This window comes from Homarus americanus, unplaced genomic scaffold, assembly GCF_018991925.1.
Source record: "Homarus americanus isolate GMGI-L3 unplaced genomic scaffold, GMGI_Hamer_2.0 scaffold41444, whole genome shotgun sequence".
NCBI lineage: Eukaryota > Metazoa > Arthropoda > Malacostraca > Decapoda > Nephropidae > Homarus > Homarus americanus.
The window spans coordinates 599,755-619,801 of record NW_024753611.1 but is presented as its reverse complement, the minus strand read 5'-3'; the positions used below and the strand labels follow the sequence as shown (position 1 = coordinate 619,801).

At 40.1% G+C, this 20,047-nt stretch overlaps 1 protein-coding gene across 1 annotated transcript in view; it reads left to right on the top strand.

The window, feature by feature from the left end:
• The first annotated feature begins 3,870 nt into the window (after nucleotides 1-3,870).
• LOC121855393 (peripheral plasma membrane protein CASK-like) overlaps nucleotides 3,871-20,047 on the top strand; it is a 63,896-nt gene continuing 47,719 nt past the window's right edge. Inside the window, exons 1-2 of the mRNA XM_042350286.1 lie at nucleotides 3,871-3,899; nucleotides 10,819-10,931. Coding sequence (XP_042206220.1) covers nucleotides 3,871-3,899; nucleotides 10,819-10,931 — 142 coding nt within the window. The remainder of the gene's footprint in view (nucleotides 3,900-10,818; nucleotides 10,932-20,047) is intronic.

Here is a 20,047-nt window from a genome sequence, read left to right as displayed (position 1 = left end):
CAGAGAGACAGAGACAGAGAATCATTCTAACCCTGAAAAAAATACGTAATTAATTCCTCTCTAATGGTGTCATAAGTTGAACAAAAAGTAAATGTTCTTGAGATTACACCTGTCATTCCCCCATCTTTTCAGGCCTAGTCTCGTTATTATGCAGGGTAACTTTTATTTTTGTTTTTTTGAGGGGGGGGGGGGCTGTATTTAATAAAAAAATCACGCATTTCACGTTTCCATTAGCAAGTTAACAACAGAACTCCGTCGTTTTTTTTAATGCATTACCATGATTATTTTATAGACCCTTATATTTTAGGTCTTTAGTTATACACAATATATTATACTGTATGAGGATGTCCGTCCATTTGTATGTGCAGGGGTCACAGGATATGAATGTAGTTCCTATTAATCAGGTTTACAGATGGATCACCTTCAAGTATGTATTTGTGTGGATGACCTTAATATTAAACTACTACTCCTAAGGTCTACAAAAATCAACGTAGAGATTTTCGTGGTGTTGTCTGGCGCCATCTCTCGGTCCATGGTAGGTATTTAAGAATATGTTTATATTCAGCTACATAATCCCTTTCAGTACCCCCCCCCCACCCTTCCCTCCCAGAGTACATTGAATTAGCCCATTGAGTAGGATATCTTAATCCCTCGAGGACGATGTGATAATCCCCTGAATTCGATAACCAGTTCACTTGAGTTTGATAACATTGTACTCAGGGGATTGAGTCTTAGTAACCTTCCCAAATGGTAAATTTCGAGTTGTATTGTCGCTAAATTTTTTTCCCCCGAGTGTATTATGCAAATATGTACGGTACAGGGCTGTGTATTTGTATACTTATGTGTGTGTGTGTGTTAGGGAGGACCGTGCATTAGTATTCTGTATATATATGCGTGTGGGTGTGCTTGTGGTTTTGCATTTCTATATTTTCGAATGTGACTGACGGCCTTGTGTGTGTGTGTGTGTGTGTGTGTGTGTGTGTGTGTGTATGTATGTGTGTGTCGTCTCTCACACTGTAGGATCACGGGGTAAACCTTGGCTCCCTCTCCACCTGTACGTCAGTGTTAAAGGGTCCTCTTGGAAGTTCATACACCTGGGAAATTAATTCACGAGTACCATTGCAGAACAGAGAGAGAGAGAGAGAGAGAGAGAGAGAGAGAGTACCTGGCTAATGTATCTCCTCTTCTCCGCTGTTAAATCGCTAAGGTGTAGGACTTACAACCACTACAGAATCACCTTTATGTATTTTACTATTATCCTTGTTGTCGTTGTCTTTGTTGATTGGTGGTTAAGTTTTTTATTTGGTTTTCTTTGTTTGTAATATTGTCGTTGTTGATAATGTAGTCATTTTTGTTGATAGGTGTTGTTCTCGTTATTGATATTTAATTTATTTACTTTATTTTTGTTGTTGTTGTTGTCGTAGCCAGATCCTGAGTCCATAGGTGTGTTAAGATAGTTTCTGGCCTGAGGTTGATGGGCGTGTAGCACCGATACCCATTTTTACCGATACCCGATTACTCCTTTAGTCAAGAAGAAGGAGAAGGGGAGGAAGATAAACAGTGATCAACAGCGAAAAACTTCATTGGTTCGATAGGTCCTCCTACAGCTATGAGGTCGAGGTTTAATGGCATCTGAAGTGAGCTGTGCTAATTGAGTGTTACTCTTTATTGGCTTTATAACCTGAGTCGGGCTTGTTGCGTACAAGATCCACTCGTATGTGGGTAAAGCTGGTCGCTGATTGGTTCATACACGACCGTGATGTCAACTTGTGTCCGTCCCACTCTCTGGTAAAGTAAGATTTTCTGTTAGGTTAGGTTAGATAGGCTACGATAGGTGTAGGTTGATTAGTTAGTTGAGGTATTGTGGTCGATGGGTACGGCTCTTGTCTCTTGACCTGAGGGTCGCGAGTTCAATCCGTCATCCCAACACACACACACACTCAGCTTTTTTTTCTCTCTCTCTCTCAGCATAGTTATTTTAGGAGAAATGAGTGAGTGTAACCTAAAAAAAAAATCTTCATTATTTGTGAATATCAGTTCTGAATTTTAACTTGTGTAACTATGACGTTCTGAAGGGGCTCTCAGTATCAGCTCACACGAGTGGTTATATTTGTGATCTGTCAACTTTAAGTTCTGCTCGGAGAGGGAGGGAGAGAGAGAGAGAGGTAGTGTATTGAGTGTGTGTGTGTAAGATAAGGAGAGAGAAAGTGTGTGTGTGTGTGTGTGTGTGTGTGTGTGTGTGTGTGTGTGTGTGTGTGTGTGTGCGCGTTTATGTATGTATGTAAGAGAGAGATAAGAGAAGAGAAAAGATGTGTTCGTGTTTGTGTGTGTTTAGTGCTGTTTGGGGACCTGCTGTAGTAACGTACATAACCAAGTGAATAATTGAGCCTGGGGACACACAACCATGATGAATAATGTGGACAGGTGACATACGACCAGGTGAATAAGGCAACCAGGTGATATCTCGACCAGGTGAATAATGCAACCAGGTGAATAAGACCGCCAGGTGACCAGGTAATCAAGTAATTCATTCACGCTTTTGAGGCTTACCTGCCACGTGTCCTTGTGTCCCCAGTTGTGATTCGTCTTAATTATTTCCCTCGTCCGTCAGTCAGTCAGTCAGTCAGTGGTGTGTGTAAACTACCTCTTTTTTCTGTAATTTGGCCAATATGACTGAAGTTGAGTGTAAGGTTGAATTAAATTATAAGATACAAGTTTGTTTTATTTTCAGTTGTGTCGGTATATATATATTTTATCCGTTATATATGATAAGTTATACCGTATATAGTTTTGTTCTTCTGTTAGTATATACCTCTAACGTCTTATATTTATTTTACGCCTTTCATCCAATAATCCTTTGTTTTGTTTTTTATCTTGGAGTATTTTCTTGATTTCCTCCATCCCCTTTCATTCCCTCAATCCTCTTCTTTGTCTTTCCTTCCATTCCCTTTACCTCTCCCCATAATTATTGCGTCTTTGCTGACTTTCTTTCTCATCTTCTGCATCCATTATCCTCTTTTTTATTACCTCTCTGCTTCCTTCTTCTTTTTCTTTACCTATTCCCTTCTTCCTTCTGTCTCGTTATAATTAAATACTTTCACATACTTAGCGAGTGACGGGAAGTTAGCCATTATTTTTATTTTATTTATTTTTTCCTAGGATGTGTGTGTGTCGTGGTGTAGTTTATGGTGCGTGTGTTTACGAGGTGGGGGGCGTCAGGCCATAGTAACGCGTTCTGGCTGAGAAGGTGGCCGGCTGGGTCACCATTCTCAAAACACAGATTATATAACTCTCTCTCTCTCCTACTCAGTGGTAAAGTAGGTAAGGTAGAGTCATTGTGGTAACTTTGTCCTTCATTTGTTTCCCGGCTTCAGTGACGCTCTTTAATGTTTCCAGTTTATAGGAAAATTTTTGACTTTGGTGTATTAGAGAATCATGGGACTTGGCTGTCAAAGGTTTTATATGTTGATATTTTTACTCTCCTAACTGGATGTATCTTGTTAAGGTTGAGTTTTTTTGGGTAATGTTGATGCCATTGGGGACAAGAATTACTAGCTGGTAGTTAAGTGCATATTGTTTATCTCCATTAACGAGGACAAATAACCAAACAGCCTCATAAGAATCGTGATCCTGGTCATTTTGTGCTAGACCTAGATAATAAAACATTACGGCATTTGTTTTATTTCACTACGGATGACAAAACTCTCGTGGTTACATTACCTACATTACCGTTCATGTGTAATTTCAACTTCTTTCTGGTGTCCAGCCTGGAGTCGTAACTGAAGTGTGTCAGTTAGATGAGCTCTCCCACATTACCATTCGCGGTGTAATTTAACTTGGGAACATTTGAGGCTGTGGGTCCCGGTCATCATGGGCCAGATGGGTGAAAGTCTGCCAGTGTGAGTGATGTTATGTGGGCGGGCGTGATGTGTGGGAGCGACGGTGTAATATATTCTTTTTATTATCTCGTCTGTTTTGCATAAAAGTTGTAAAACTCTGTGGTAAAGTTGTCGCCAAATGACAGAAGAGTCGACAAAAAAACATAAAAAAAGAATGACAGGTGTGTGGAAAGTGGTTCTCCCCGGGATGAGTGTTGAGGCCGCAGCTGATGGTCACTTGGTGTGTGTTACGTGAAAAGTTTACAGATGACATCCTTTTTTTTCTTGTAATTTTGACAGATATTTGTGGTTATTTTTGTATTGGAGAGGATTTTGTTTTTCAATACGTCACAAACTGGTGCCGCAGGGTGTGAGAGAACTATCCACACAAATGCTCAAACATGAAGAGATTCACCAAGACAAATTAGAATCTAATAAAAAAATACATCATCAAAATGGACTTTTAGGAGACTGAGAACATTTGTTTTGTACTGCTAGAACTAAAAGTGAAAAGGATTTAGGGAGCCAAGAAGTTAATTTAATTTTAAACCTGTTGGATTGAGAAAGGTCTGCCTGAACCTGGTCTTGTTCAGTCTCCTTACAAAAGATCGATATATTTAGGTTTCGGAAACTCGCATTGGTGATAATTATACCTAGTAGTGCTTCATTAACTGTTCCTGTACTGTCAATATTCACCTCTGTGGCAGGACATGTACCCTGAACCGTTGTTATTACTGCGGTATTGCGGTAAGCCTTGTACTGTGTGTTTTGCTCTCTGACCTATCCCATGAACTTTGACCTTTCCTCCCGTTCACACACTCCAGGCAGATGGTACAATGTCTGACTAGCCTTATAACAGGCGATTAACCCTGACAATAAATCTAAGCTATTGACCTCTTTGACCCTTAATCCCCGTGTCTATCCCTTTGACTATTAAGCCCTTGTCAAGCGCGATGACCTTTAACCCCTACCCATCCCTTCGGCTCTTGAACCTCCTGCCCTAACCCTGTTCACTGTACAGGATGAAAACAAGGATACGCTATTACCCCCCCCCCCACACTTCCATAAAAAAAAGATATGACGTCACTTCCTGTGTCCCTCCTCCTCTTACCTCCTATCCTGTATTGTGAATAGTCAGGCTCAGTGGATGGGGGATAGATGGGTGGATTGGTCTGGGATACATATAGGTTGGTGGATTGTGGTTGATTTAGATAGCTACAACCTGTTAGATCATGGTTGGAATGGACTGGAACTCTCTCTAACTGTGTATGTAATGGGAGGGGAGGTTACAGTCCGGTGGTTAGTGGCTGGAATAGATGTAGTTTGGTGGTTAGTGGTTGAGATAGAGCCTTATGGATTGTAACTGTACAATAGCAGGGATAGATATGGTCTTATGCTTAGTGGTTAGAATCGACTAACCAAGGGAATAATAATAAGAGTGATAATAATAATAATAAAAATAAATGTAAAATTACACAAATAAGATGAATTGTTTCTCTCGTGTAAGAAATAACGTAGAGAGAATAAACAGGTGAAGTATTTTTTATAAATATTTTTATTTTTTTATGTGAGCTTCGGTTGGAAAGGTGGAAAAAATAAGTAAATTTTTTCCCCCTGTACAGTGGGTGAGGAAGTGCTGGCTAAAATGAACCGGCGGTGAATAAATGTTGTGTTAGAGTTACAGCAGATATTTTACTATGAATTGTGTGTGTGTGTGAGAGAGAGAGAGAGAGAGAGAGAGAGAGAGAGAGAGAGAGTAAACTAAACCTTCACTAAAGAATGTGAGCCAGTTTGTGGTGTGGTGGTGGTGTTCAGATATATATTGAGGCAGGGAGGAAGCTGGGTTAAAATGGCCTTAGGGAAGGGAGAAACAAGGCTACTATGACCACAGGGGCGAGCGTTGGTTGCCTCCCGTCCTTTGCTCTCCCTCGTACGCCTAAATCAACACACATAGGTAGGGATCTCAAGACGAAGGCACAGGTAGGGGGGAAACCTATAGGCTTAACCCACATCATAGGGGGGGGGAGGAGTTAAACCTGGAGGAAAGTTGTTGAATGGCGTGAGAGGGAAATTATACCCGGCAAGAGAAGGCCCTAGACTCGCTCACTAACCCCTAGACTCACTTACTTACTCACTCACTCACTCCTAGACTCACTCACTCACTCCTAGACTCACTCACTCACTCCTAGACTCACTCACTCACCCCTAGACTCACTCACTCACTCCTAGACTCACTCACTCACTCCTAGACTCACTCACTCACTCCTAGACTCACTCACTCACTCCTAGACTCACTCACTCACTCCTAGACTCACTCACTCACTCCTAGACTCACTCACTCACTCCTAGACTCACTCACTCACTCACTCCTAGACTCACTCACTCACTCCTAGACTCACTCACTCGCTCTATCTGTCTGTCTCATTCTCTATCTAGCCTTAGCATCACTGAAAAATTTATACCTAGTCTTTACCAGATGTGTCCCCACCCTAGCAAGAGTCCTCCCCAAGGGTAGTTCCAGGTCGTATACTTGATAAATAATTAATAAACCAGAAGCAGCGCCGGGCTCTTGTGTTGTCTCTTGCTGGTTACTCTATAACTTTTTTTTCTCTTGCTGATGTTTGTCGAGTTATTGTGTGTCTTGTTTGTTTCCGTCGATTTATTGTGTCTCTTGTTTGCTTCCGGCGATTTATTGTGTGTCTTGTTTGTTTCCGTCGATTTATTGTGTGTCTTGTTTGTTTCCGTCGATTTATTGTGTGTCTTGTTTGTTTCCGTCGATTTATTATGTTTTAGTTTGTTTCCGTCGATTTATTGTGTGTCTCGTTTGTTTCCGTCGATTTATTGTGCGTCTCGTTTGTTTCCGTCGATTTATTCTGTCTCTTGCTTGTTTCCGTCGATTTATTGTGTGTCTTGTTTGTTTCCGTCGATTTATTGTGTGTCTTGTTTGTTTCCGTCGATTTATTGTGTGTCTTGTTTGTTTCCGTCGATTTATTGTGTGTCTTGTTTATTTCCGGTTATATATTTTCTTGTTTCAGTGAGAGAAGATGTTGTTAAGTCGATTTATTTCTTATTTTTTCCTGCAGGAGGCCGAGGATATCTCTTTCTCTTGCTTGTGTTCGTAAAGGTTTATACTCTGTCTCTTGTTAGTGTTGAGCCATTTATTATGTCTCCTGTGGGTGGTGGCGGAGGTCTTTGTGTCGTCTACCTGAACAGTAAGCTGGTAGGTAGGGGTTTATTTTATCTTCTAAATACTGTATATTCACGTCTTTAGCGGTTGTTTATTTTTTCTTTCTCCTCTTTAAGTCTTCCTTCTCTTCTTTCTCCTGGTGAGTGTCGGAGATTTATTCCCCTCTTAGCCATCTTCACCTCCTCTCCCTCCACCTCTTCCACCACCTCGCCCCCCCCTAGTTCCTCCTCTGTCTTTCCTCCTGTTCTTCGTCTCATTAGTTGTCTGAGATTTATTCCCCTCTCTGCCAACTCCTCCTCCTTCTTCCTCGTCTTCCGTCTTCTTCCTCCTCTTCTTCGTCTTGCTAGTTGTCGGAGATTTATTTATCGCCTCTTCCTTCTCCTGGTGGTGATTTCATTCCTCTCTGCTGATTATAGTTGAAGGAAATGTTTTTTTATAGTCTGTTCCCTTTTGCCCTTTGATTATTATTATTATTATTATTATTATTATTATTATTATTATTATTATTATTATTATTGTGGGGTCGTTAGCTTTCATTTTGAGAGCGAATGGGGTCGTTTCCTCTCTTACTAGCTGGCTGATGACGTAGAGAGAGAGAGAGAGTTGCGTGCACTTAGTTTTTGTGTACTGTACATTAAAACTAATTAACTTATGTGAGTTATCCCTCGAACAATGAAACCCCGTCATATTTTCTTTCATCTCTCTTCCCCCTTTCCTCCTCCTATTTTTCCTTATCCTCCTCCTCTCCCTAACTGTTAATGTTCCTCTTTTTTTTCAGTTTTTTTTTATTCTGCCTCCTGTTCTTTCACTTTTTATCTCCTCTCTCTTCCTTCTGTTCTCAGTATCATTTTTCTCTTTTCCTAATCTTTTTTTCTCTTCCTCCTCATTTTCTTCATCCTGTCATTCTCCCTTTCTCTTTTCTACTTCCTTCTTCTCCTCCTCCATTATGGTGCCTCCTTCTCCTCAACCCTCCCCCGTGACTGGTGGTGTGTGGTGGCGAGAGTGAGGAGGGACGGATGGTCAACGCAATTCACCTCCTCAGTGTCACACATACATCGTCTCTCCTCCCCCAGGCGCCTTTCCATCCGTGCCTGGTCAGGTGTACGGCACCAACCTACAAATTTTTCTCCTTTTTTTATACATGACTTCCCTTCACGAGGTCCCTAGCCGAGCCATTAAAGGCGAGGTGCTCTTAGTGGACGTTATGGCTCTTAAAGGGTTATTTCCATGGGGTCAAAGGTGCCAATATGTTATTATTTTTGGGGGAAGGAGATGTGTATACTCGTATATCCTCCCCCCCTCTTTCACCACACACACATACACACAGACATACACACCACAATAGTATAGTGTTACCTTTGAACCCCCTGAAAAGCAATGCCTTAAACCTGTAGTTGGATTGTGTGTTTTTTTTCCGTGGGGGTGTGGAGCCATTAAAGGACTGGTCCCTACTTAGTGAAACTCATGATTCTTGGACCCATTGTGGCCAGGGAACTTAATACCGGACATAAGTTTTATTTTTTTTCTTATACGCTTTGTTTGTAGTGTTGTCCTTGGCCTGATTTTGTGAAGTGTCTCCATATTCATTTTAAGGTCACTGAGTCAGATGTCAGTAGTAAGACACTTAGATGGGTATGATATTGTAGTGGTACTTTGCATCTAGGCAGAGGAGAATCCCTACTATGTTTGGGATCGGTGGTTCTTTCCTGAATCTCGCTGTAATTTTCATCTGACCTAAAGTAATATTGATGCATATAAATTAATGATACTCTTGCTAACCTTCCCGGGCCATTTAGCAGACACTGTGCTCTTACAAGTATTAATAATTTTTTTGTTCGCCAGGTTATTTTAATTTCATGACGCAGGAAGGTCCAGGATAATTTTTAACGGGTATCCTGTACCGAGTCATAGTAAAGGACTGGTGGCACCCGGGGTAAAATTCACGGTTTGTTTACAGTTCTTGTATTATAATAAGGAATCATCACCTTTGCTTCTTAGCCCCCCCTGATCGAAGCTCAGGGAGGCTTATTACCTCACCAAGCCGTCCCCATCTCACTTAGAGAGAAGTTTTAGATTGAGTAGTATCGAGTCTAGTTCCGGGCCTGAGATTAATGCTCAAGGCTTTACTAGACCAACAACATAACAGGTGAATTTTCCCACAAATTTGAGAGTTTTATTGTATTTTCCTTTATTTATATAGTGTGTTTAGTCCTTACTGTAACGTAGGAATTAATCCCTCCAGGAAAACAGGAAAGACTATACACTTTATCTTTTCTTATGCTCTCGTACCCTTGCCAAGCCATTAGAGTCCTGGAACTTTCGCCTAACTGATGACTCCTGGACCTGTTCACAAAGTACCTGAAAGTTATATTTATGTTTTTTATAGCTACTGCGGAGGGCCGACCTTTTTACACGCAGGGTCCTTTGTTGGGACGGTAAAGGCATGGTACCGGATTGAGATTCATGAGTAAAGACATTTTTGTTTCACTTGTTTCCTATTTTTTTATTCTTTGTTTATATGTTTATTTATGTAATTGTTTTAGTAAACGTCATAGATTTTTAGACGTTCTATTCGGATTGGGTCCAAATTTTTTTGTGTGTATTATGATCGCTGCTGTGTTTGCCTGTCTGTCTGTCTCTGTGAATCATTTCGTTCGTTAATTTCGTAAGTTCATCAAGTAAGGAGTTTGCGTCTGACTGTGTTACCTTTTAACCATTGAACGGATTTTGTGAATAATTTACACAAAGATGAATGTTAATATGATGTGTGACGAAGCATTCTCCCAGGTATCCGTTATGACCCTCCCCCAGGTCACCAATATGAAGGTCAAACCATATTTTGGGGGTCATACGTCTTTGGTGATCATCCATCGGGTATACAGATTACCTTGTTGGCTTTGCGTACCTTTGCATCGTAGTTCTTGAACGCTTGACCTTTTCTGGTACATCAAGCATCCTCAAAGGGCATTGTGGGTTCCCTAAATGTTAGGTTATGAACGTAGATCGATTATTGTGGCCCCAAGAATAAGATAGAAAGGTGTGTTTTAGCGGGATATTGAGAAAAACGGAGGACGGACGAAAACACACGAACGACTACTGGGAAGAAGGAAGACCTGAGCTGCTGATTTTGTTGAAGTAATTTTTTGTTAGAAGTTTCCTCCTGAAAGCATTAACGTAGGATATTTTACGCATCGAGTATCTGGCAACACTTGACAGGGGATTATTAAACACTTAACAAAGGATTATTTGAACTTTATGTGTTAAGTGGTCGTATGATGGGCTCATGTTGGCACACTGATGTTTTTTTAGAAGTTTTGTGTATATAATGTGTATATATAGAAAGACCGTATTTAGTATGTCTTACCACCTAAAAATCAGCATCAGGCCGACTTTGATCACTTGAAGTTTCATTGAAGTTCATGGGAAATTTGGGTGATTGCAACATTTCAAGACTACATGATCTGAACTTGGAAAACAATTCTTAATTTTGTTGGTCTTACCTGTGTGCCTTTGTTTCTGTGTGTCTGATTTGTTCTGTGTTTATTTCAGCCTCAACTTATCTCTGGTTATACAGTATCTTACCTCTTATTAAACCATATGAAGACTAAATCTAACTCTCCAATTATAATATATGTTTATGTCGTGACTACAATGTCTGTGTAATTGAATGTATTTAAATATAATGTAGTTCATGTACTTTGTTGTTAGGAGATGTAAACCCTTATTAACGAGTTTTGTTTGTGTCTGTTTCAGAGGGCCATTTAGTCTGGTGCGACGGTGTGTACACAGAGAGACGGGACAGCAGTTCGCAGTTAAGATTGTCGATGTGGCAAAGTTTACCTCCGCTCCTGGCCTCTCCATCAACGGTGAGCACCTTGTAAACTGTTGGTATATTAAATTGTACAATAGTTTTAAAATAACTATCAATAAACTTTACTGTATATGATATTTTAGATCAGGATCCCAAACAGTGTATCGTTATAGAGAGTGATATACTGTCGCTGCCTCTTTTCCCGTGCTAATGAACTTGAGCTGTCATGACAATAACCTGGGTCTTCTCTCTAAGTCTTTTGTTGATGCCTGATTATATTATATGATACCAGTGTTGTTGTGAAGACTTACTGTATAATACAAAGTTAAGCCTCATAAGTGGGAATTTACACAGGCACTATAAAATAAATCCAGAAATACAATAAAGTATATAATATTATATTTCGATATCACCAACACGTATATTTTCAGAATGGAATTTTCCTTTCACTTTTGCTGGGAATTTGCAGAGTCCGCTTTCCAGGGCAGTTGTCATGATTCCGTGAGCTCTCGACGATTATTGAAAATCACCATCGAATATTTTTTAGTTGTAAGGGTAGTTGGGGTAGTTTGTTGATTATGATTGTTTTGTTTGACAGTGAAATTGAATACACTGTAATGTTTTGTTAGCTGACAGTATTTACTCAGTGACCTATACAGTATGTTTAACCTCGTTCATAGTGTGTTTGTGTATCAAGTTAGAGACGTTTAATCTGAGCCACTGTCCTCTTTGTAAATACTGTTAATTACTGTTGATGATGCGACTAAAGCATTTGTTTTATGTGGATAGGTCTTTCGGAGACACCTGCTGTTACCTGTCTAGTTTCTCACCATTAAACAACCTTAACCATGTCACCTAAACGATATAGCGTCTCATTCGTCTTCATTAACCACGTTGCCAAAACAGTGTAGGTAATAGTGTTTGATCTTATGAGCTAAACACACTATCCTCACTCTTATTAAATTGTTTTAAATCTGTCACAAACCACTTTAGCTTCTCGTTAAAGTGGTGTTTTACCCATTGGTCTTAACAATGACTGTCTCACCATTAAACTGTCTTAACAATGACTGTCTCACCATTAAACTGTCTTAACAATGACTGTCTCACCATTAAACTGTCTTAACAATGACTGTCTCACCATTAAACTGTCTTAACAATGACTGTCTCACCATTAAACTGTCTTAACAATGACTGTCTCACCATTAAACTGTCTTAACAATGACTGTCTCACCATTAAACTGTCTTAACAATGACTGCCTCACCATTAAACTGTCTTAACAATGACTGCTTCACCATTAACCTTCCTTAACAATGACTGGCTCACCATTAACCTTCCTTAACAGTGACTGCTTCACCATTAAACTGCCTTAACAATGACTGCTTCACCATTAACCTTCCTTAACAATGATTGCTTCACCATTAACCTTCCTTAACAATGACTGCTTCACCATTAACCTTCCTTAACAATGACTGCTTCACCATTAACCTTCCTTTACAATGACTGCTTCACCATTAACCTTCCTTAACAATGACTGCTTCACCATTAACCTTCCTTAACAATGACTGCCTCACCATTAACCTTCCTTAACAATGACTGCCTCATCATTAACCTTCCTTAACAATGACTGCCTCACCATTAACCGTCCTTAACAATGACTGCCTCACCATTAACCGTCCTTAACAATGACTGCCTCATCATTAACCGTCCTTAACAATGACTGCTTCACCATTAACCGTCCTTAACAATGACTGCCTCACCATTAACCGTCCTTAACAATGACTGCCTCATCATTAACCTTCCTTAACAATGACTGCCTCATCATTAACCTTCCTTAACAATGACTGCCTCACCATTAACCGTCCTTAACAATGACTGCCTCACCATTAACCGTCCTTAACAATGACTGCTTCACCACTAACCTTCCTTAACAATGACTGCCTCATCATTAACCTTCCTTAACAATGACTGCCTCACCATTAACCTTCCTTAACAATGACTGCCTCACCATTAACCGTCCTTAACAATGACTGCCTCATCATTAACCTTCCTTAACAATGACTGCCTCATCATTAACCTTCCTTAACAATGACTGCCTCACCATTAACCGTCCTTAACAATGACTGCCTCACCATTAACCGTCCTTAACAATGACTGCCTCATCATTAACCTTCCTTAACAATGACTGCCTCATCATTAACCTTCCTTAACAATGACTGCCTCACCATTAACCGTCCTTAACAATGACTGCTTCACCACTAAATTGCCTTAACCACGCCACCCAACCAGCCCAGGGGTGTCATAGTTAAGCTCCTGTAATCACCATCCCGTAATCCCTTCAGCTTAACCAGAGGCCCACCGAATATCCTCTCATGTAACACTCAGTATGTCCGGTATTTGTGCATCCGGCCACCGTATGTTGTGTATCAGGCCACCGTATGTTGACGGGGATTGCGCGGGTTGCCAAGGATTTGTTGTAGACGTCCGGGTAAACGATTAGCGGGCATCCGGTTATTGGGAAAGGTTGTATAGTACACAGTTATTAGGAGGAGTTTTGGGTTGTCCGGATGATGTGAAGGATATTTGGCCATCCGTTCAAAATGGTGAGACTTCCGGATAATGGATTTGTTTTTAGGACGTTCGGATATTATAAGGATTTTAGAACTGCTAGTTAATAGAATGAGTTTGTTGTCTGAATAATAGAATGAATAAAAAATCATCCGGGAACTTTAATGGATTTTAGGACGTCCTGATAATGGGGAGGATTATAGGCTGTTCGGGTATTGGAAAGGCTTGCTGAATGTCCGGTTATCAATATAGGCAAAAATTTACCTCACGCCTGAATTACCCATAATCATTCTATCATTTCAGAATTATTAAAAATCCAAGAAGGAATAAATCACTTAATAGGTCAGAGTGTTTTATTATACAGGGTAGTTCAGAGTCCGGTGAAGGATGATCTTAAACTTCCGGATGAAACTTACTGTATTAGACTTGAGGATTACAATTATTAGACGTAAAGATTAAAACTATTAGACTTGAAGATTAAAATTATTAGACTTGAAGATTAAAATTATTAGACTTCGTGATTAAATTTATTGACATTCTGGACAAAATTGAGAAAGTGGCGAGAAAGTGATCAAATTCGATTAATATTGATAATTAAGAACGATAATTCGAGAAAGAAATTATTAAGCATCTGGTAATTCCCCGGAAGGTGTGGAGATGACGTATAGGGTAGTAATTAAGGTGGAGTACCTCTTACACGGGGCTATTAACGCTCCATCAGGAAGAGAATTGAATATTTTTTATTTCTCGCTTCGTCTGCTCTCTCTCTCTCTCGTCAGTAGGATGGAGCAGTAAGTATTCAGATTAAACAAGTGATTTTTTTTTTTACTCCTCATGATTAATATACTATAATACCTATCTATTTTAAGCTGCTGGAAGGGTTTTAGTTCACCAGGAAGGACATATATGTATTTAGTATCATATTTTATTTTTATTTCAAGTGAAGTAAATTTCCAAATATCAGCGATAGTACTGTTGATGATCTGACCGGTGGTGGAAATTTATTGCATTGTAGATAACACTAACGTGGACGCTGTCATTGGGAGGAAGGTCATAATTTTCTTACATTTTAATTCCAGATGAGATATATCTGAGTTAAGTGTCGAGGTTTGGTTTTATTTCCCCGTTAAAATATTTTGGACGTTGTTTAGGAGGAAATTTAAAGTATAATGTTTTCAGTTATAGTCGACGATATTATTTGTTGTGTAGTGGGAGCTGGTGATAGTTTCTTGTGTGTTAGTTACGAGCGAAGGAAATATTGTTAACGAAATGAATCCTAATTTTACATGGATTACAAAAATATAACTTTATAACAAACCGCCATTTTAATATGAACATCCAATGACTATAGAGGCTGTAATAGTGATATTTAATTCAGTAATAAGATTGTTTACTCGTTAATATTGATGTTTATCCTGGAAATCTAATGTAAACATCGAGCTTCACGGCAAATATGTTTAATATCAAGAATTCAGGGATCAGTATTTAGAAGCATTATCATACATAATTAATCTTGTGAAATTAATATTAACTTTAGTAATATTAAAAAAAAATGTAAAGATTCTGTTTAATAATAAATGTGTCTTCGTGTTATGTGTTCCGGTATGGTTAGGTTAGGTTAGGTAGTAAGAGTGTCTGATCTTGGCTATATTTTGTCTATATTTCCTGTTTTATATTTAGTAACGCCACGTGACGGGGGGGGGGGGATATAACCCAGTAGTCAGTGAACGTGAAAATTCGTCAGGTCGGGAGGAGCTCGTCTAGGGACTTTGACCTTAACAAACTTTCTTTTTCGTTTTTTTTTATCATCGTTAAGGCGTTGACAAACAACCTCCAATCAGTTGACTCAGATGATGTTGGAGAAATAAACAGCTCGTCTTTAAACTTGGGCGACATAGTATTACTTGTGGACTGTGTAGAATATAATTAAAAAAAAAATAAAAATCACCCATCTATCAGGTCGACTTGGTTAGGGCAGTATACAGTATTGTTACTATACCAGTTTATAGTACAGTATATAGTTTGTATTGTACTGTATAGGTTCCAACATATCGATGTAATATAATTTTTCCCTGATTCCAAAATGACTACCTGGATTATCAACTGAGATCATAAGATTGATGGAAACATATTTACAGTAACAAGTTTTATTGTTCACTCACCATTGGTTCCGCTGCTGAAAACAATACAAACAACACAAACTACCAATCTATATCAGTGAGGTGGATAGGGTTGATTTACTACAACCAACTGCCCAATTAGGGTCTTGGTGGTGGATTGTGCCTACCCTACCCTACCCTACCCTACCCTACCCTACCCTACACCTACCTTATCTTCCTGTCATGGATTAAACTCATCAGCGGATTTTACTCATTAAACGTAAGAGTTCCGCAGGTATAAGGGTCCTCCAAGCTTCCCCTCCCCACCTCTCCCCTCGACTGACTCCCCCAATCTGTTGAGAACGACCATGCCACGTGATAGGCTGACATGTGGGGTACGTGCCTAATCCCGCCCAAACACCATTAGGCGACCAATCAGCAGTAAGATTCCAATTTGGTTACCAGAGGAGAAGTCGTTTGTTACAGGCGTCGTTATTGGCGTTATTGGTCGAGGCGGAGCTGTTTGTTGGGGTAAGGATTGAAAGTTAGAGAGAAAAGGAAGGTTGAGACTAAAAGACAGATAGAAAATGAGACGGACTGAGAAAGTAACAGACAGCCCGACCGACAGACATAGAGCCACAAGAGTTAACAGACAAAACTGACAGACATATAGAACGATCTTCTATCATAAAGGATGACAGATAATCAGTGACAGACAGAAACATACAGACTGTTAGATATACAGAGACTGAATGACATACAAACAGAAAACTGACCGACAGGCAAAGAGATGAACAAGGAGAGAGAGAGAGAGAGAGAGAGAGAGATTAAAGGGCTGGCATGACGCTTGTCGGGAGCAGGGGGAGGGGGGGTAAGAGGTAGATGAGTGGGGCTCCTTTTATTTCCTCTTTCTTTAACACTTTTCTTTCTCTTTCTCTCACAAGAACACTTAAGTGACTCACATGTACTTTTAATGACACAACGTGCTCATATGATGTTGAGAGAATCACAGGTGCTCATAATGACCCCGAATGAGTTACAGGTGCGCATAATGACCTCAAATGAATCCTAGGTGCGTATAACGACTCCCAAGTGAATCCTAGGTGCGTATAACGACTCCCAAGTGAATCCTAGGTGCGTATAACGACTCCCAAGTGAATCCTAGGTGCGTATAACGACTCCCAAGTGAATCCTAGGTGCGTATAACGACTCCCAAATAAATCCTAGGTGCGTATAACGACTCCCAAATGAATCCTAGGTGCGTATAACGACTCCCAAGTGAATCCTAGGTGCGTATAACGACTTCCAAATGAATCCTTGGTGCGTATAACGATTCCCAAATAAATCACAGGTGTGTATAATGACCCCAAATGAATCACAGGTGCGGTAATGACCTCAAATGTTTTCACTGGTGCCCATAATGACCACAGGGTCAGGAGTTAAGCCATTCCACTGATGGCTTTAGTCTCTCTCTCTCTCTCTCTCTCTCTCTCTCTCTCTCTCTCTCTCTCTCTCTCAGCATCCTCTCCGTGTGTCTCTTCATCTTCTTTATTATTCTCGCTCTCTTGTTATTCCCTCTCCCTTTACTTTTCCTCTTTACTTCTCATTTTCTTCTCGAGCCCTTTGTATTGCATGGTTCTTATTCTCTCATCGTCTCCTGCTTCCCTTATTTCTTCATCTTTTCCCTCCATCTTTATCGGTCATTCTTGATTTCTCCTCCTCCTCCTCCTCTTCTTCCTCTTTTAATCCCTCTTTCGTTCTGAATTTCATATCCTTCATAACACAACTCTCTCTCTCAGCCAGGATCTCTCATCAGCGCAAAAGTGAATGGGATATGCGACGTCATTTAGGGAGGAGGAGGAGGAGGAGGAGGAGGAGGAGGAGGAGGAGGAGGAGGAGGAGGAGGAAGAGGGCGGAGGAAGTTATACGGTGGAGGAGGATAAGAAGGGTTATGAGGAGAGGGGGGAGAAGAGGAGGAGGAGAGAGAGAGAGAGGGGAGAGGAAGGATGGGAATGGGGAAAGGAAGAGAAGGATGAGATAGGGAGAGTAAAGAGACGAGGAAGGATACTAAGGGTGAAAAGGGAAGAGGAGGGGAGAGAAGGAGGGAGATGATGATGATGATGATGATGATGATAACAAAGGGTGGGGGGGTTATGGTATTGTTGTCCAGGTAACATAATGATGAAGAGGGAGGTAATTTAAAGAGCTTTGTTGATGGGAGAAGGAAAGACGCGCCCTCTCCTATCCAGTGTCCTTATTGTTAAAGAAGAAATCGTATTTAAGAATTTTCCTTCTAATGAGACAAAGAAAGATAGGGAGAAAGAAAAAGACCTAGTGAAGGAGGGGGAATGAGAGAGGGGGGGAGGGAGAGAGAGAGGGGGAAGGAGGGGGGAGAGAGCAGTTTCAACGCGATTTTGAGGTTACTTTAGTGGCCATAATAGTATTGTGGTCTAAGTTTACGGTGCCAGTTAGATACGAAGAGTTAACTAGGCAGGCAAGGTTGGTGTTTGTGGTGGTAGGCGGCGTCCTGGTGAAGTGCCTGCAGCGTAAATTACATACAGCATTACTGTTGACATCTTGTGTGTGTGTGTGTGTGTGTTGTTTAGAAGTGAGCGTATTGTTATATATCTTGAGAATGAGGTGATTGTGAGATAATGGTCAGTTTCATGTAAGAGATTTTTCCCCAATTACCTGCCGTTACAGGTAATGTTTCTCAGGGGATCAGTGACGCGAACTGAATACGGTTATTGCGCTTCAATGAACACCAACGCTCGTACGAGAAAAAGATCGCCTCTGAAGGCAGGCATGAGGCGGACGAATGACCTTCTAGTGATGTTCCACTAGGCTATCGTACGTAATACATACGTATACATATACATACTTGCATATATACATACTTTCCACATATTTACGGTCATAATTCTTTAAGTACTTTGAGCAATAGAAGTCTTACATTCATTGGTGGTGTGTCCACAACGCGGGGGTCTTTTTTTTTCGCGCAGTGAGTGAATTCGCTTTTTGAGTCTAATTTATACACTTGAACTTAGTGATTATAAATTTCTACGTCCTGTACATACATCATATACATAAATACTTACGGTATATATTTTATATATTGGTACATACATACACATGACATCCACATATGTATATATTCATTCATTCATATTATACCTACAAGTATGTAGACTTTCATAAAACAGCAACCAATGGCGAGAAAGACCCTCTGTCCCCCATCCCCTGGGCACTGCTAATTAATATTCCAACACACGTGTCTTGCTTATTACTAATTGAACTCACCTGTACCCCTTAATTACGTGATCCCCGTCGTCATTAACGTGTATTATCCTCCTCCACGTTAATTAATACTCTCCTCCGTTCTCCTTGACATAGCTGCTTTATCACCCTCTTGTGTACTCCCTTCTTCATTAAACAGATGTAGGAAGTTATTGGTTATTCCATATCGTAAATGTTAGTGAATGTTGTAAGTGAAAAATAAAGGCTTTATATATGTGAATTACGGAAGTTATGTACGTAAAGTATTCTACCGGCGTGAAGGACAGGTGGAAGGTGTGTGTGTGTGTGTGTGTGTGTGTGTGCGTGTGCGTGTGTGTGTGTGTGTGTGTGTGCGTGTAAGTATATCGTGTTATTGTAAAGTATAAATGTGATTTGTAAATGAAATGAGTAAAAGTGTAAATGTTCTAAAGTGTCAAATGTGAATGTTAGTAAGTACCGATGTAAATTTAATTAAATATAAAATATAAATAAATATTCTTAAGTAACTACAAACGAATATATTTAATTAAGTGCCAAATATAAATGGTTTGAGCTCCGATTGTAAATGTAAAAAAAAAATAAGAAATAAAAAGAAGCTCCATTTGACTTTTTTTTATGCGTATGTTTAAACAAAAAAGATTATCTGTGTTGGCGCTTTTAACTTGATGAGGCAACAGGATAACGTCAGAAACTTTTTTACTCTTGTTGAGCTATGTGCGTGTGCGTGTGTGTGTCTGTGTGTGAGTTGCTTTATTAGTATTAATGTAACTCTGTAACAGTCACTCAACTTGTCTCAATTAAAACCTGATTCATAATTCACCTCCACCCCCCCCCCTTCCACCTGTACATCACTCGACCTTTTTAATCCTAACTTGAGTCAGAATTCATCCCTCAGCTCTCTCTGCATTTTCATTCGACCAAACGATAGGCAAAAGGGGGAATAAGAGGAAGATAGGTGATGATATCGTCCAAGGCAACACCACTGGCTAAGATAACAACTGATGTCTCTGTAAGGTAGGTCGTTATTGTGTCCCGGCTGTAAGTCTTAACGAGGAGAAGCAAGAGGAGGGGTAGTTTAATTGTGTTTTAATGACCCAACACCGAATGGGGTCAGCGAGCGGTAAACTAACATGCTCTGTCAGGTTGTCCCCCGGTAGAGACAACACAGTTTTATCACTTGTTGTCAAAGTGAGTGACAAACTATCTCTGTCTTTGGCAAAAATAACCCCC